The sequence below is a fragment of the Colletotrichum orchidophilum genome (assembly GCF_001831195.1).
Source record: "Colletotrichum orchidophilum strain IMI 309357 chromosome Unknown Scaffold_155.1, whole genome shotgun sequence".
NCBI lineage: Eukaryota > Fungi > Ascomycota > Sordariomycetes > Glomerellales > Glomerellaceae > Colletotrichum > Colletotrichum orchidophilum.
The window spans coordinates 85,413-100,403 of record NW_019173111.1 but is presented as its reverse complement, the minus strand read 5'-3'; the positions used below and the strand labels follow the sequence as shown (position 1 = coordinate 100,403).

The window sequence follows — 14,991 nt, the reverse complement described above, 5'->3', positions numbered from 1 at the left end:
CCCCCCAATCCAGCCAGACTGGACTCCCTGTAAACGGTAAGCTTCACGAACAACAAGCTTTATTTTTGCTTTTTCTTTTTTGTGTCCCCTGACTTCAGTCAGCATTGCTTGTCCCATAATCCATCAGAGAGTCGTCTCAAGAACCTCATACAGAGAGAGTGGAGGAACCTCTCCAGATCCCGGCCTTTTCCCAACCGTCCAGTCCCCAGTGCAATGCAAAGCGCGCGCGAAAGAAACCGATTATGCTGTCGCAGGACCGATAAAGTGCATGACGGGCATCTTACCCATTCCGAAAACAAGCCGAACAAGCAACATCCATCCATCCATCTATTCACAAGAAAACTCGCTGTACATAGTAAACTCCTCCCCCCACCAGCCAAACATCCCACTCCCCTGGAACCAATGCCACTCGGGCTCACCCTTGTGACAATCATCACGGAGGCTTCTCTGCACACGTCAAGTCCAGGGCTTACTTACTTCTATGCTTTTCAGTTTGGAATCCCACTCCGGATATCTGCCGAATTTCAAAAAGTTGCTCCCACTATGCAAAACCAGCACGGCGTCCTCCCTCAAACATCATCTTTATTACCATGTACCCACAACAGGCTGCTCAAGGAAGAATGAAGGAGGGTCTACAGGAAGCCGATCCTGTCCAAAAACGGCCAATACAGTCGAACCGCCAGACCCTGTCTTTGCCTGCCGGCCGCCGACCGCAGCGGCACAAGAAACCGACGCAGAAATCCCCACCACAAAGGCCCCGAATAGTCAATTGCCTGCTCTCTCTCTCCTGTCCCCTTCTTGTCCTAATATCCAATATCTATTCGACATATTCATTCCACCAACAGACCCAAAATACGACACCACGAAAAAGAAGCCTCTCCCATCCATCAAATCCATCCCTTCCACGCACCCCCCATCGAACCCCAGTCACACGAACCACGAACTCCCCCCTCTTCCCTTCCCAGCCCACCCACCCACACCCTCGAACGAGGCCGTTTCATCTACGCGTCTATCGGCACTGAACTTCGGAAGCCTCGTCACTTCTTAAAAAGATCCCACAGACTCTCGTACGGATATACTACGCACTACGCATGTTCTCCCCTTCCCCACCAGGTCATACCCAGGTAAAAATCCCATCCGGGCGGCCGCTGTGCTGTGCTGTACCGTACTGTACAGTGCTCTCTCTCTCTCTCTCTCTGTCTCCTATGCTACTACTCCTACTCCTGCCCTCGAACCATGACCCCTACAACACCATCAACGTCTCCATCTCAAGGATCTCCCACCCCCAAATCCATCCCCCCCTACCCTCCCCTGCCAACCGCCTGATGCTTAACGCGACTTTATCCTAAACTGACCACATAACCCAAAATTTGGCAAATAAGAACTCGTACCTTTATTTTTATTGATTTTCTTTTGCTTGTGCGTCAAAAAGAAAAGTCTGATCTACCGACTGTGCAAAGCTTGCAACTAAGGCCCCATCAACCAATAATCCGCTGTCAGTTCGCCTCAGAAAAAGATCCCGGACGGACGGAGCCTCAGACTCAAAAAAGTCCACCACCTTGTCTGCGCAGACCTTATCGTAGCAAGCAAGATCTGTCTTTCCCGCAGAACCACCAGTTCGAAACCGGTCTGCAACGTGACGTGGGGAAACATTTCACTTCAGAGCATGCTAGCCATTGTGGGACAGACTGATGTTGGTAAAAAAGTATTGCCAGTGTATTGCGCCCGGTGCTGTACCGATAACGCGGATGAGGCAATCTCGTAATACTATGTACGGTGTAAAAGAAAAGTAACGACTGTTCAATGCAGGATCTCTGTAGTGATGCCTGGCCAACCCCATTTTTACCGTGATGCACCCAAATCCCCTTGGCCCGATATCGTAATCTCGCGTTCCCAAGTGTTTGGACCGCCCTAAGTGGCTGGTCCGATAGTGATTCCTAAACGCCGTGGCGATGCTGAAGAAAGGACAAAAACAAACAAAACTTCCCAGGCTAACGTTGCAATGCAACCCATTGTCATCGATAGACCATTTCCTCCTCTACCCTGTCGCGCAACTCCTCTTGTTTTTGACTATGCGCGCTCTAGATGCAGAACTTGCGGTCCAGAGCTTGGAGCGCCTTAACGTCGTGGCTCATGTTGGCCGAACGATCAATTGGCGGCGGGAGACCACCGAGGGCGCCACCTGTCCGCGGAGAGCTGGTGGCACTGTTTACACCGCCGTTGGCACTGCTGGGCTCGGAACTCGAAGGGGTAGGATGCAGCAGAAGAGCAGACAGGCTGGCCTTGTTGGGAAGAGGCGCCACACCGTTGGCATCGGAATGCGCACTTCTGGGAGGCGAGACAGACAACGTCCTGTTGGGAGGAGTGTGTGTGATCGGGTGACTGGCGGAAGGAGCGCTGGAGACGGCGTTGATCCCCGGCAGAGTATTAGGGTTGCGGGGACCGAGTCTGGGGTCGATCATTACCGCCTGCGCGGCTTGAGCCTGCAGGTGGGAGATGCGAGGGGACTCGGAGGCACGCGACTGTTGAATAGAGGCCAAGCGAGGCGACTGGTGCTGCGGTTGTTGGATCTGCGCCAGGCGAGGCGACGGGTGTTGAGGAGCGTAGGGCGCCAGAGGCTTCTGGACGGTCGGCGGCGGGAGAGGTGCCCGGTCGTAAGGAGACAGATGGTGGAGCGGAGGCGCATGCACGTAGTGCGGTTGTTGAGCCGGCGAGTGTGATACTTGAGGAGGCGGCAGCTGATGTTGCGGCGGCTGTTGAGGCGGATACGGAGATGTGGTGTAGTGGCTATAAGGAGGTGTTGCCACCGGCGAGGGAGGCCACGAGTAGCCCGTTTGCTGTGCATACTGCGGAGGGTAGGCTTGAGGCATTGGCTGTTGAGGGTGCTGCTGTGCCATGTAGGGAGTCTGTTGCAGCATCGGCCCTCTTGTGAGAGCGGGAGTAGGATTACTGTCGTGGAGGCTGGACTCGGGGTACATTCCCTTCATGGGGGTAATGTGTCTGAGCTGAGCGTCGGTGCTGGGTTGCTGGAGCTCTGGTGATCCAGGGTGTGGTCTGGAGTAGTAAGATATGAGGTGGAGGTGCTGGCCGGTGGAGGTGGTGATGCTGAAAGACTGCTTCATCAAACCGTCCGCCTTGTATCGGTAGCCCTCAGGCTCGCCGTCTTCCTGGTCCTCGTCGCTACCGCGGCCAGAGTCGGGCGTCTTGCCAGCACCCCGTCTACCGCCGCCGAAGCCGCTGCCACGCTTGCCCTCCATTTCGCGGTAGGTAAGGAAGCTACCAGAGACTCGGCTGGCGCTCCATGACTTTCCGTCGGTCCACCTCCGCATGCCCGCTTCCCGCTCGTCCCATACAAATACTGAGCCGGATCGAATAGATTGGCGTTCCTTCTCTGATAATCTGCGTTGAACGCGAGGCAGGAGACCGAGTCTGCAGGCCTCAAAGAGCTTGATGGCGTCCGCGGGTGTCCGCACAAAGCCGTGATATGTCTCCATGTTGATGATGGATGAAGTGTGATAAAGTTGATTGGTGTGAATGAGAGAAGAGAAACAAGAGATGGTAACGAACGATCGCCGGAGTGAAAAGATAGGATGGGTAGAACCTTTATATCAAGATGAGAAAGCTGGTCCGAAAGTAACTCTCCAGCAGTCCTCCACTGCAGCCCCACTGAGTTCGTTTGGGGTAGGGATGGGTTGAGTAGGAATCGGCACAAGTTACCCTCGACGAGAAAGGATCCTTGGCTCGGTGCGCCTTATGACGGTGACGGGTAATCCGCGGTCGCAGGAGAAAAAGAGTTTTGGGTTAAGCCGATAGCTATGGTTAAACCCCCAATATGACCAGTCTGTCACGCCAAGTGATTGTCCAGAGGGCAAGTCAGAGTGAGACGTCTCGTAGGAAAAAGGCCGAGGGTCCAAACTTTTTCACTGTGGGCGCGGTTGTATTTTGGTATGGGGACGCGTGGGTTGTGAGCGGCGAGTGCTGATACCACTGACAAACGCTTCGAGAAAGAGAAACGGATTGCGTAGGCTAGATGACGCAGGGCGAACTGGGTTAGCTCCTCAGGTTCTCGGTAGGTAAGGGCGACGACGAGCTCCTCGACGATAGGATGAAGGTGTTTCGCAGGCGGTGACGGGTGATGACAGAAGCTTATTCACAACTCGACAAAGAGATGGGTTGAGGCGCATTGAGTCGCACGTCAAGCTTCGAAAGGGTGGAGATGGTGAAGGTGAACGGGATGTTGGAGTTGGTGAGAGCTGCTTGTGGCAGGCTTGCGAGACGTGCCAGGTATGGAGTCCAGAGGCATCTGACTGGGCTGGAGCAGCACCTGTACCATATATATCCTGATACAACACGCGCAAGCCCACACTAGCAGTCGCACCCCCCGGCAAAGGCCAAGCTTTTGGCGACAGGGAAGTCATGGTAAGGGAGGGGGGACTAGGGCAAGCCAAGGGGCAGGGGTACGAATGCAAAAGGGGGCGTGTAGGAGACGAGGGGGTGTGAAGAACGGAGAAGACGACGACGACGACGAGGGGGCGTGGGGGAGGGGAGTGTTAACAAGACTGAGCAAGACTGGGCATGGGTGATAAAGTGACTTTGGGACTTGGGAAGACTACTCCGTACGCTTCGAACCAAAAGTGGAGGCGACCCGGGTGACCCAAAATTCCTTCTGGAATCGCCCTGCGCGCACACACGCTCTCTCTTTTTCTCTGCGCCGTCACAGCCGATCCACTGAAGAAGATGACGGAGACGGGGGGGTGGTACTGCTTTTTTCGACTAAAATTGCCTCTTGGACCATCCCTGAGCGGGCTCAGTAGAGAGGCCGAGATGACCGATGGCCGAGTCGCACTTGGGGGCCGGCTGTGGGAAAAGAGGCGATGTGCATGAAAGATGCGAGGCATGTATACACTCGATGGAGAGAATTGCGTGCAGATTTGGGAAGGCCATGATCAAGCAGCTCGGAGACATGGGCAGAGGAAAAGCATGAAAACGGTGAAGAGTGTTCGACTGGCCAACAACCTGAGGTGACGGATGAGCACCAGGAAGCTTCATCGGACAAGTGTGTGATCACCTCTTGACAGGTGCTCCTTTGGACGTCGTGTCCTCGACGGTTGCACTACAACTTCTGATAGCGCCCAAGCACCAGAGCATTATGTCGTCCATCAGCCAGCCCCTGCAATACCGCGGCCCCCAAACGTCCCCCATCAGGATAAATAGTAGTAGACGTGAGGGTGACACGAGACATTCGAGGAGAGCAGAGAGTGATGCAGATGCAGCAGGCGCCCATTCCAACCAGGGAGACAATGCTCCTGATCGACAACGAAGCTTGACTACTACAAAAACATGGAGAGGGGCCGAGATGGAGACAAACGGGGCGTATACGACGGGGTAGAAGGATGGGTAGTGAGTAGGTATCGAAACAGTGAAGTGCGTACGTACCTCTCTCTCTGGTGTGTTTTGTGACGGGGATGCCAAGGTTGCCAAGGTTGCCTGCTGGTACGGATAGTGAGAGACTCTTTTGATGGATGAATTGATGGTGTCGGTGTCAGCAACGCAAATATGGGCGGCGGGTGGATGCGCTATAGAGTCGACCCGTCGTGTGTCGGATCGTCGTCCAAAGCCAGGACTGAAGCGTATGGGGAATCTTGACACTTGTTGTTAGATTGAGACCCGCGGGAGATGAACGACAAGGCGAGAGTCGAGATTGGCTACGGCGGCCCAGCAGCTGCCGATTGCGTTGACTTCTTTATGCTTGATCCAGTGCCGAAAGGGCGAGTCTGTCGGCCGGGCGTCCTCTTGGGTTGGGTGGGAGGGGACCACATTGAGTAACAGAGTTAACGGCGTCCAGGGGTACCGCCGCAAGTCAAGGTCCGGCGGTTCGAGGACATAGGACAGAAAAGGTTGAGTGCGCAGCGCTACTTTTGGATGCCTTGCCGGCCTTTTGGGGGGGCACTGGGGCCACGTCCGGGATGGGCCCTCGACGACGGTTTGCGCGGACAAGCCGTTGGATGTTGCTGTACGGACAGGTGGTGACGAGCTTTGGGACGAGATGGCTGGTGTGGGTTTGGCTGTTGGACGGCACTGAGCAAGAGTCCGAACGACGGGAATACCTGTCTGGGCACGAGTACTCGGTATAGTTAGGAAATCCCGGAGACCCCACCGATAACCAACTTGAGCAATGGGCTTGGTGTATCCGTACAGAGTACGGATACGGATAGAGTAGTAACCTTGGTGCGGTGATGATAGTGCGAGCAACGGGGGCAAGGGTAGATGACGACGCCAATTGGGCGCAGTTTGAGGTGATTGGAGGGGGACAGGATGATAATGGTAGTCTCCCTTATGTGGGCTGAGATTGATGGGCAGCGATTGACGGGGCGGAAAATTTGAGGTCGAGGAGAGACTTGGGTATGCAGGCGTGCTGTGTCAAGAGTCGCGAGGGCTTCGGGATCGGGATGTGGGAGGGTGGGTAAAAGGGAGCATCTGTCCAGTGTCTAGCGAGTCTCAAGGTCTCAAGCCCCAACTTTACTACGCCACCAGGCCTCCCAAAAGAGTTTGTTCTGGCCCAGAGCCAAAGAGCAGTCGTGCAGGCCTGGCGACAGATTCAGGGGAGTGCCACAAGATGGGGAGAGGGCTGCACACATTCTCGGGAAGCGGGAGTCACTCGGAGGAGGGTACAGAGCACGAATGAGGGGCCCAGGGCAATGGTGAGGATGAACTACTAGGCACGCTGTACGCTGAAGGTGCTCCATCCGATAGGGGGAATAAGGGTATGAAGCGTAGTGTAAGGTAGCGTGATGGCTTGACTTACTTTGGAGAGAGAGTATCGATGGCCCTCCCACATACCAGCCGGACGTTCTGTTCTTTTTTTGGGGGGTCTCTGGCGCTGGAGATAATGGGGACTATAGGAACGCGTCGGCGTTTGGAGAGGCTGATGATGACGACAAGTCGGCCGGCAGCGTACGTATGTCTTTGGTGGATGTTAATAAAGTGTACGGATAGGCAAGTCTCCTCCCTTTCCTCGGTACTAGGTACCCCTTCCAGTTGCAGCCTCTCTGCCTCAGTCGACAGAAGGGGGCGTATGGAGAGCAGGATGGTTCGTCAGGCTAAGCTCCTCAAAGTGATGCAAGCTTCAGCTGTTTACGGTCGGTGGCCGCAGCCGTGGCCGTAGCCGTAGCCGCGGAGCCGGATGCTCTGTACTTGTGCGGGTAGCCGGCAGAGTTAACGGAGCAAGACTCAGGTTGAAGAGTTGATATCCGTATTCTAGCCGTATTGTAGCGCGTGATAAAGGAGGAGCACGATTGGGGCTCCTGACCGGGAATAAGCTCAAACGGATACTCCGTAGGCTGTCTCTCTTAATTTTGGAGTTGGCTCGGGCGGAATGATTGTCGTCAGGGTCTGGGTTTGGCGTGCCGACTGATCCAGATGGCGCGTTTGCTGTGCCTCAGCCCGCAACCACCACCTACAGCGACCTGCGTCGGTGCCGAAAAGGCAGTAGAATGCCGGGGCTCGGATTCCCTCCTCAACAGCAGACCTCTCGCTTGTCGACCTGTGACTGTGTTTGTGTCTCCCGGTAGCTGGGTGCGACCATCTAGGACGCAGCCAGGACGCAGCGCGGTTCTCCGTTTGTAACGAGGAGCCGATTCCGCGGCGAAATTTGGCAACCCTCCCGGACGACCTATCGCTGGTCTCTGCCGGATGGTGAAATCGATGCGCCGCCAAATGTCCCCATGCGACGGATCGCAGCCAGGTGGGTATATAGTTATTCCACGACACTGGTGAGCATGGAAAAAAACCCGGTATGAGATGGACGGCAGATGAAGGCAAAGTTGAAGCAAGGCCAGGCCGCGAAGAATAATTTAAACCTGGACCAAGCACATCCCGTAGGCAACAAAGGCAAATGAGGGCGATAAGATGGATGTGGCGGCTAGCGAGAGGGTTTGGGCGTTGCATCCGTCAAGATGGATGTGACGGTTGGTGCATGGATGATTTGATTTCGCAGAGGGATCGGCCGTCCGCACACCAATTTCTCTCTATCACTCTGTCACTCTGTCTCCCTGACTCTCTGTCTCTCTCTCTGTGTGTGTCTTCGTTTGATGTCCGTCGTCAAAGCTGCCTCCTGACGACGCGTGCGGTGCAGGAACAGACAGAGACACCAAGGCCGACGGGATCTCGAAACCTCATTGATGTGATCCGAGATGAGGGACACGAAGAAGCCTGTACGAATAACTTGGGACGGGATCGAAAGAAAAGTGACGTGGATGGGTGGGAAACTGGAAGATGGGACGTCTGCGTTGTGGAATTGGATGCCGTTCAAAGTTCAGGTCGGCTGGGATGGGACGGAGACGTCTGGAAATGCGCCGGAGAAACGCTGCTGGAAGGCGCGGCGCGGCCTCCTTCGTTCCCTTTTTTTTCCCCTTCCTTAATTTTGTTCCTTATCCTTCTTATTATCCGTACATCTCCGTCCTGCCTGCTCCATTAAGACAGACACAAGAGTACATTTGTTTCTGCATTAGATTACATGGACGCGGGAGTTCCTTTTATTGACAATAGCAAGGAAGGAGCTCTCTCGATATGTGGGTGCGTGTGGCAGGCAGACACAGCCATGGACGGCAGGTAGGTACCTCATGGAAAGCGGGTGCAGATTCAGGGTGGAAGGTGCAGGCTGGCCGAAGTACGTACCCCCCAACCTTCCTTCCCTCCCTTCTCGAAAAGAATTCAAGCTTATTTCGACAGTCGCTGCACCAAGCTTTTTCAAAGTGGAGGCCAATGTATCCGAAAAGATACGTTCCCAAGATGGACCACTCACCGTCATCCCTTGTTCCTGGGGCGTGTGGTGTGGGTGGGTGGTCATGTCCGAGTCAGGGGCGTGGGGATAAGCCGCCTCGCCGTGGGGAGGGTGTGGAAAAAAAAAAAAAAAAAAGAAGAACAGGGGAGGAAGAGAGACGCGAGGTCCAAGTATCCGTACGGATATAGTTATTCGTGCAGAGTATCCGTACCGATAAGAAGAAAGATGAAAAGGGTAAAAACATGACAATGTCGCAACAGCAGAGGAAAAGCCATGTCGAATAGAGCACGAGGCCAAGCGGTGGCAGACGCAGAAACGCAAGAAAAGGAACGATTACGATGGGCCGCCGAGGCTCAATTCTCCACCACCAGGGCATTCATTCCACGCACCGAGAAGTCAAGTCTCTTTTTGCTGCAGTGCGCCGCGGAAGGGAACTTGCTTATTTCCACCCCCCCATGGAATCCCCTCAGCAGCAATCACTGGTCAGCGGCCTTTCCAAGGCCGCCAAGCCCAGACAAGCCCGCAGCCACCGGCGGCCCCACTAGAGAAGGTAAATCGCTGACCTTTCACTGTTCAGACTGCAGAGCTTCAGGGTGGTGGCCCTGGCCCCGCGAGCGCGCGTGGGTGGATTACAAAGTGTGGATAGGAAATCTGCACTATTTGTTCCGTGCTTCCCGCCGACAAAACGTCACCACCACTGTATCCGAGATCGAGGGTCCCACCATCGGCCACACTCCCCTCTCTTCTCTCTTCGGCCTTCTACCTAACTACGTATGTACTTCCTCGATGCTCAGTTGCCCACTCGCTCACCCACTCACTCATCCTGCTCGCTCGCTCACTCACCCAGCTCATACTCCGTATCCCCCGTCAGATCCGTCTCCAAAACGTCATCCAGGGCCCGTCTTCGGAACACGGAAGTAAAGAAACGGAACCCAAAAAAGTAGCAACCAAGCCAGGTGGACCATGAGACTCGATCGCCGATAAAGTGTGTGTGTGTGCGTGTGCGTGTCTTGCCTCCAATTCCGTTACTCCGTGCCCCAAATTCCCCAATACGACCGAACCTTGAAAACACCCGCCCTTGCCCACGCAAAGCCGGCAACGAACGGCCTGTCGAAACGAGTCGTGCGTTCGTTGTTTATTACAACATGAGCCCAAAAACGTGCCGCATCTTCCAGTAGGTCTCCCCCGGGGCCACACACACACACACAAGGAAGACCGTTCCAGGAAAAGGAACCCATCCATGTGTCTGTACCTAAAATGTTTAGTTCCCAGAGGAGGACCCCCTTTCTGCACCAAAAAGATTTTCCCGCGGGCGGCCGGCCGTCGTCCAAAAAAGCAAACTGGACCTGACCTTAGCCTCGTATAAGCAAACGCACGTCTGACTAAAAAAGCCAAAGTGGCATCAGGGTCTGGGAATCCATCCGTACAAGAAAAAGGATCTCTAGATTGCATTGGGACCGGCCGCTGACTACAGACCACATAATCTGTAGGCTAAATCACTAACCTTTTCTTCCCCCTTGCTTGCCCCGTAGGGACTCCCGTCTCGGAAAAAGGATGCGCCAACGTCTTCTTCCTTCACACACACAAGGTTCTGGAGAGGACGAGGGAAGGGGGGAGGGGGGTCGACTCAACTCCGCCTGTCTGTCCGGCTGTCCCAACAAGCATTGGTAATTCTTATTCTCTCCAGTAAAACACCCGACGAAGACAAATAGAGTATCCGGCCAGCGGCACGACTGAGCAGAAAATAGCAAATAATACGAGAGACGCAAACAAGGTTAAGTCCGTTCTGCCAGTCAGCTAGTCCGCTAGGCTGCGGTTGGAAGCCACTAGCATAGAATGTTCAGTCCAAATTAACCTAGACAAAACTAAAAAGGAAATGGAACATCAAATCCAAATATACCGTCCGCCTAATACGCCGCACTCGCATACCACCCCCCATACCCTCCCCTCCTCTTTCCCCCCTTCCCGACCGCGTAACCAAAGAATTAAAAAACCCTAAATTTGCCATTTGGCGCCCATCGGCCGGTCTTGGCGAAATGACACATACCAAGAAGGCTATGTGGACGTCCCAAGTCCCCCAGGCCCAGACATATGGAGCCAGTTAACATTGAGTTACGTGCGGTATAACCGTACCTACCTGCCTCTATAAGAGCCAGGGTAGAGGGGAGCATGAGACATAATGCACGAAAGAAAAGGCTCCACGACCTGTTGCTCTCATGTGCCATTGGGAAATTTTATCTCCTTGGACTTTTTTTTTTTGGCCTTGGTGTTGTTGCTTGACTCAACCGGGAATGGACACAATGGAGAGACATCGAGCCTGCTCAGCCACCTCTCCCAAGACGTTCAACTCATTTAACGCAACAAAAACTAAACGGCAGAGACCATTGGCGACCAGGCCAAGACCCGGCAACTGCACAGGAGCCAATACGGGCAATTGCATTTCACATTCACCGACTTACAGTGGAATACTTGCCCACTCTCACTTCTATCATTAGCCAAGCAAAGGTGAGCAAGAAAAGCGGAAACCTAAAGAGCCGCCGGGAACGGCGATATGACAGGTAACAAGCAGAGAAATAAGAGAAGAAGAAGAAAAGAAAAAAAGGAAAAAAACTAAACCTTGCGCCTGCTTAGACGAAATGCAAAGAAAAAAAACCCTAATCCAATCCAAACATCATCCTTTCAGTACGGTGACACCCACCCCGGGCGCACATCACACACGAATTCAAAGTCCCGTATCCAATTAAACCCCCCCGATGGCAATCAAAAGGAAGACGACGCCGATCACATTTGCGCAGAAACCCCATACCTATTCGCCAGCTCCTGGGAACTATCAAGCTCCCAATCTCTGTCTCCATCACGCATCCATTGCCAATGCTGCCAATGCTCTCACTGGACGGGGGAATTAACCATAATCTTAGCCACAAGCAATGGAAAAGAAGACTAAACTGGTCTAACCGCACCCGAGCATCCAAGCTACACCACGTACCCCTGCCGTCCCCCCGTGCCGTATCCCGTTCGCACCAAAGGCTATGACCAATAGTCGTGCAATTGTATTTCCAAGCCGGCGTTGGCCGCGAAGAAACTCCCTCATCCCTCCAAGCAAACGAGACCAGGGTCGTCTACCTTAGTGTCCCAGGCATGCAGGCAGGGCCTGCTAGGCTCAGGACAAGGCTCAGGATCACCAAGTTCTTCAATACCTCCATCACACTTATGGGTTACATAGTTACTGAAAGCCTCGCGCACAGGCGCGGCGCGCATTGCCAATCATTGGGGTTTAGTCCAGAGGTAAGCCAACGTTAATTTAGTGCTTCTTTTCGGCCTGTCCCTGGTCGCGCTTCTCTCTTCAAGTACCCATTCTTGGTTTAGTCAAAGGACCACCGCCAGACCGAAGCTGGGCCTGCTGGGGTTTTATACTGGGGTGCTGGGCAGAAAACCTTTTTAAAAGGGGACCAGGAAAAAAGAATAACCACCCGTGCAGACAACGCTTATTTCAGCGAGAAACTTCACTTTTTTATGACAAAAGTCCCTGTCAGACCATCGCTGTTCCCCTCGTAGTTCTGTCGCTACCTTGGGAGGAGACTGATTCCAGCACGGGCACACCGAATATGACCGTCAGAATTCACGTATTGCTGGCCTGCTCCTTTGCCTCTCTCTCTCTCTCTCTCTCTCTCTCTCTCTCGGGGGCATCGCCATATCAAGACTTTGGCTGCCCGCCAGGGTTTCTGAATCGGCTCGGTTTCCCCCACTTCATCAGCCCTTTTCCCACATAAACTCCCCTGGCCATGTCCCCGACTCATGTTTGCTTCCTCGACTCTATTCCGTTCCCGCCTCGCCCTCCCGCTTCCTGTGGCTAGTGATACCAAGCTTTTACGCTCGACAATCGTGCCGTGGCCGTTCGTTTGAGTTTCTACCTATCTCCACTAGCTTCCCATGTTAATTCAGAGATTCGCAACCGGTATCTCAAGGCGTAAAGGCCCAGGCCTCAAGCCCCACTCACCTTCTCCTCACAGTCACTTTTGCCCTTGACTCCTCTCATCAGTTAAACAAAAACAAATTATGACACAATTAGAACCTCTTCAAATTCTCGGCACCCAGGTTTGATCCATTGTAGTTCCATTCAAAGTCGACACGCCCCTCCCCTAGCGTCAGTTACCTCAACAGTCAGGAGACAAAAACGTGTCCTCTGCATACCCGTACAATACGACCTTGTTATGAATAAACTCCAGCGGAAACTAGCACCCATACGGAAAGTCGATGCACGCATGAGAGAAGCCGTGCCGTCCGTCCCAGACTCCCAGGTAAACCGCCTCTGCGACCTGCCTAGATCAGCAGGAGCATGGCAGGATCGTCGTTGAGGGGAGGGGGGGGCAGCTGCACGGGGGAGCCTATCTCGCTGCCCCCCGAGCGAGATCCAACTGGAGCCCGCCCGCCTGCCTACCGTGCCGCAGTCCGGGATGGAGGAGTCAGGGCACCGCCGTGCCGGGGTAAGCTGCGGCGTGCTGGGATTAGCTGAGCAAGGCACATGAGCAATGAGGCGCGCCAAAAGATGACACATGATCGACCTTAATTCTCCATTGCTATCCATACATGAGTCCTCTGCATTCCGGCGGGAGTCGGTAGAGTCGTGTGTCTCGAGGACGGGAATCCATAGCGCGGCTTTCCATCCCTTGCCGTAGAAAAGCAAGCACTCAAAACAAACGTATGAACCCGTCATGTCGGCAGCCTATCAAGATCCCCTTGCGATACCTACCTACGGATAATTGCAGTTGACAATCAGCGTCTGTGGCTATCCATACGCCCGGTTCCGGGTCCCCTCTCTCTCTTCAAGGCGCTGCAAACAGACATGGGGATGCGCAAACCACAGACCCGGGACAGAACTGCCTTCTCACTCAACTTTTCAAGCACGATATCAGGGCAATCTATGTTTTCTCGCTAATCAACCCGAGGAAAATGAAGAGCAGGGAACGGTTCAAGTTGCAGAGAAACAACTCAAGCACTCGGGTCCTGCTCGATTCATTCTTCGTCTCCAAATAGCCCACCTCTTGGCTGCCTAGTCCCCCTCCTCCCTCATACCACTCACTCAACGCTTGGCCCACCATCTATTATTGCCCCGAACGAAGAGGTGCTGTCCGCATACCATTACTAACACCAAGGAAGAATGCCAAGAAGGATCCCCCACCAATACGTCCGTCGCCATTTCGCCGCCGCTGCCGATATTCCCTTGTCCCACACCAGGAAAGCAGTGGCTGAGAAGGACCATGTGCTTTAAGGTCGGCCTGTCAGTGCCAAATCTTAAAACCCTAATGAATGAAATGGCCCTGCGAAGGTCACAATATCAGAAAACGGCGGCCAATAGTACGGTAATCCCCGAGGCTTGTCGGAGCGCGCGTACGCATGTCATATCGGGAACGCATCAACTGTGGGGAATTTGTTCGACCGAAATAGCACAGCATACCGGTTCATGCGAATGATCGCCGCCCTTGTCTCTCTTTCTCTATCGCTTGCTATTTTCTCAGAGTTCAGCTCAGCTTCACTGATAGTGATTTACGCCTCGTATCTCTTAACGGCCTGCGTAGATGGACCATCCCACTTCTTCATCGTGCGGCTGAATCGACTGATGCTCGGCATTTTGGGTTGCCTCAGCCAAGCTCGTCATGTTTGTAATATAGTAGGCGCATGGGCGATACCACCAACTCTCTATAACAATCGCTATTTGGAGATGCTTCCACTTTGATTCTGGATCTGGTAACTAGTTCGTTCTCTAACCATCTGATATCTCATGCCTCGCATGAATGCCGTCAATCAGCGCACGCAACCTCGATCTCAATTTCGTAAAAGGAAACCCGGCCACCTGGGTTGATCCGAAGTTCAAGATCCATCCAGGGCCCCGGCGAGCGGCCGTGTAACAATTCAAAAGTGTCCCAGATAGCGAGTGCACGAATAACCAGTGCGACCATGACATCCGCTCTCTTTCCCATCGCGACACCCCCCCGTAACACGCTCCGTCCGTGTAGAGTTCACCATCTAGGTTTTTCGTGACTCGAGTGTTTCTGGATCCCGTCAGATGTATAGGATGAACAGGTGTAAAGGTAAGCGGCATTCAACGCGCACTACCCACCAACCAAACCCGCCCTCGCGCCCTCCGCCTCCTGTCGGCGTCGTCAGCTTCTTGTCTGCGAGATCCGGGCCCTCCATCACATCGCGCACAG

General features: G+C 53.9%; 4 protein-coding genes across 4 annotated transcripts; 1 reads left to right on the top strand and 3 right to left on the bottom strand.

The window, feature by feature from the left end:
* Positions 1-2,081: 2,081 nt before the first annotated feature.
* CORC01_12508 (Gti1/Pac2 family protein) lies at positions 2,082-3,494 on the bottom strand (the record flags this gene model as incomplete). The annotated part of the gene is made up of 1 exon (XM_022624128.1): positions 2,082-3,494. The coding sequence occupies one exon, from the start codon at positions 3,492-3,494 to the stop codon at positions 2,082-2,084; it is 1,413 nt and encodes a 470-aa protein (XP_022469384.1).
* Positions 3,495-4,058: 564 nt separating this feature from the next.
* Positions 4,059-4,532, bottom strand: CORC01_12507 (uncharacterized protein; the record flags this gene model as incomplete). The annotated part of the gene is made up of 1 exon (XM_022624127.1): positions 4,059-4,532. A coding segment is annotated over one exon (474 nt), but the record flags the coding sequence as incomplete, so codon positions are not given.
* A 4,523-nt stretch (positions 4,533-9,055) lies between these two features.
* Positions 9,056-9,749, top strand: CORC01_12506 (uncharacterized protein; the record flags this gene model as incomplete). Its single annotated transcript, XM_022624126.1, has 2 exons — positions 9,056-9,527; positions 9,577-9,749. The coding sequence occupies 2 exons, from the start codon at positions 9,056-9,058 to the stop codon at positions 9,747-9,749; spliced, it is 645 nt and encodes a 214-aa protein (XP_022469382.1).
* Positions 9,750-14,543: 4,794 nt separating this feature from the next.
* On the bottom strand, positions 14,544-14,744 carry CORC01_12505 (uncharacterized protein; the record flags this gene model as incomplete). Its single annotated transcript, XM_022624125.1, has 1 exon — positions 14,544-14,744. The coding sequence occupies one exon, from the start codon at positions 14,742-14,744 to the stop codon at positions 14,544-14,546; it is 201 nt and encodes a 66-aa protein (XP_022469381.1).
* Positions 14,745-14,991: the final 247 nt, after the last annotated feature.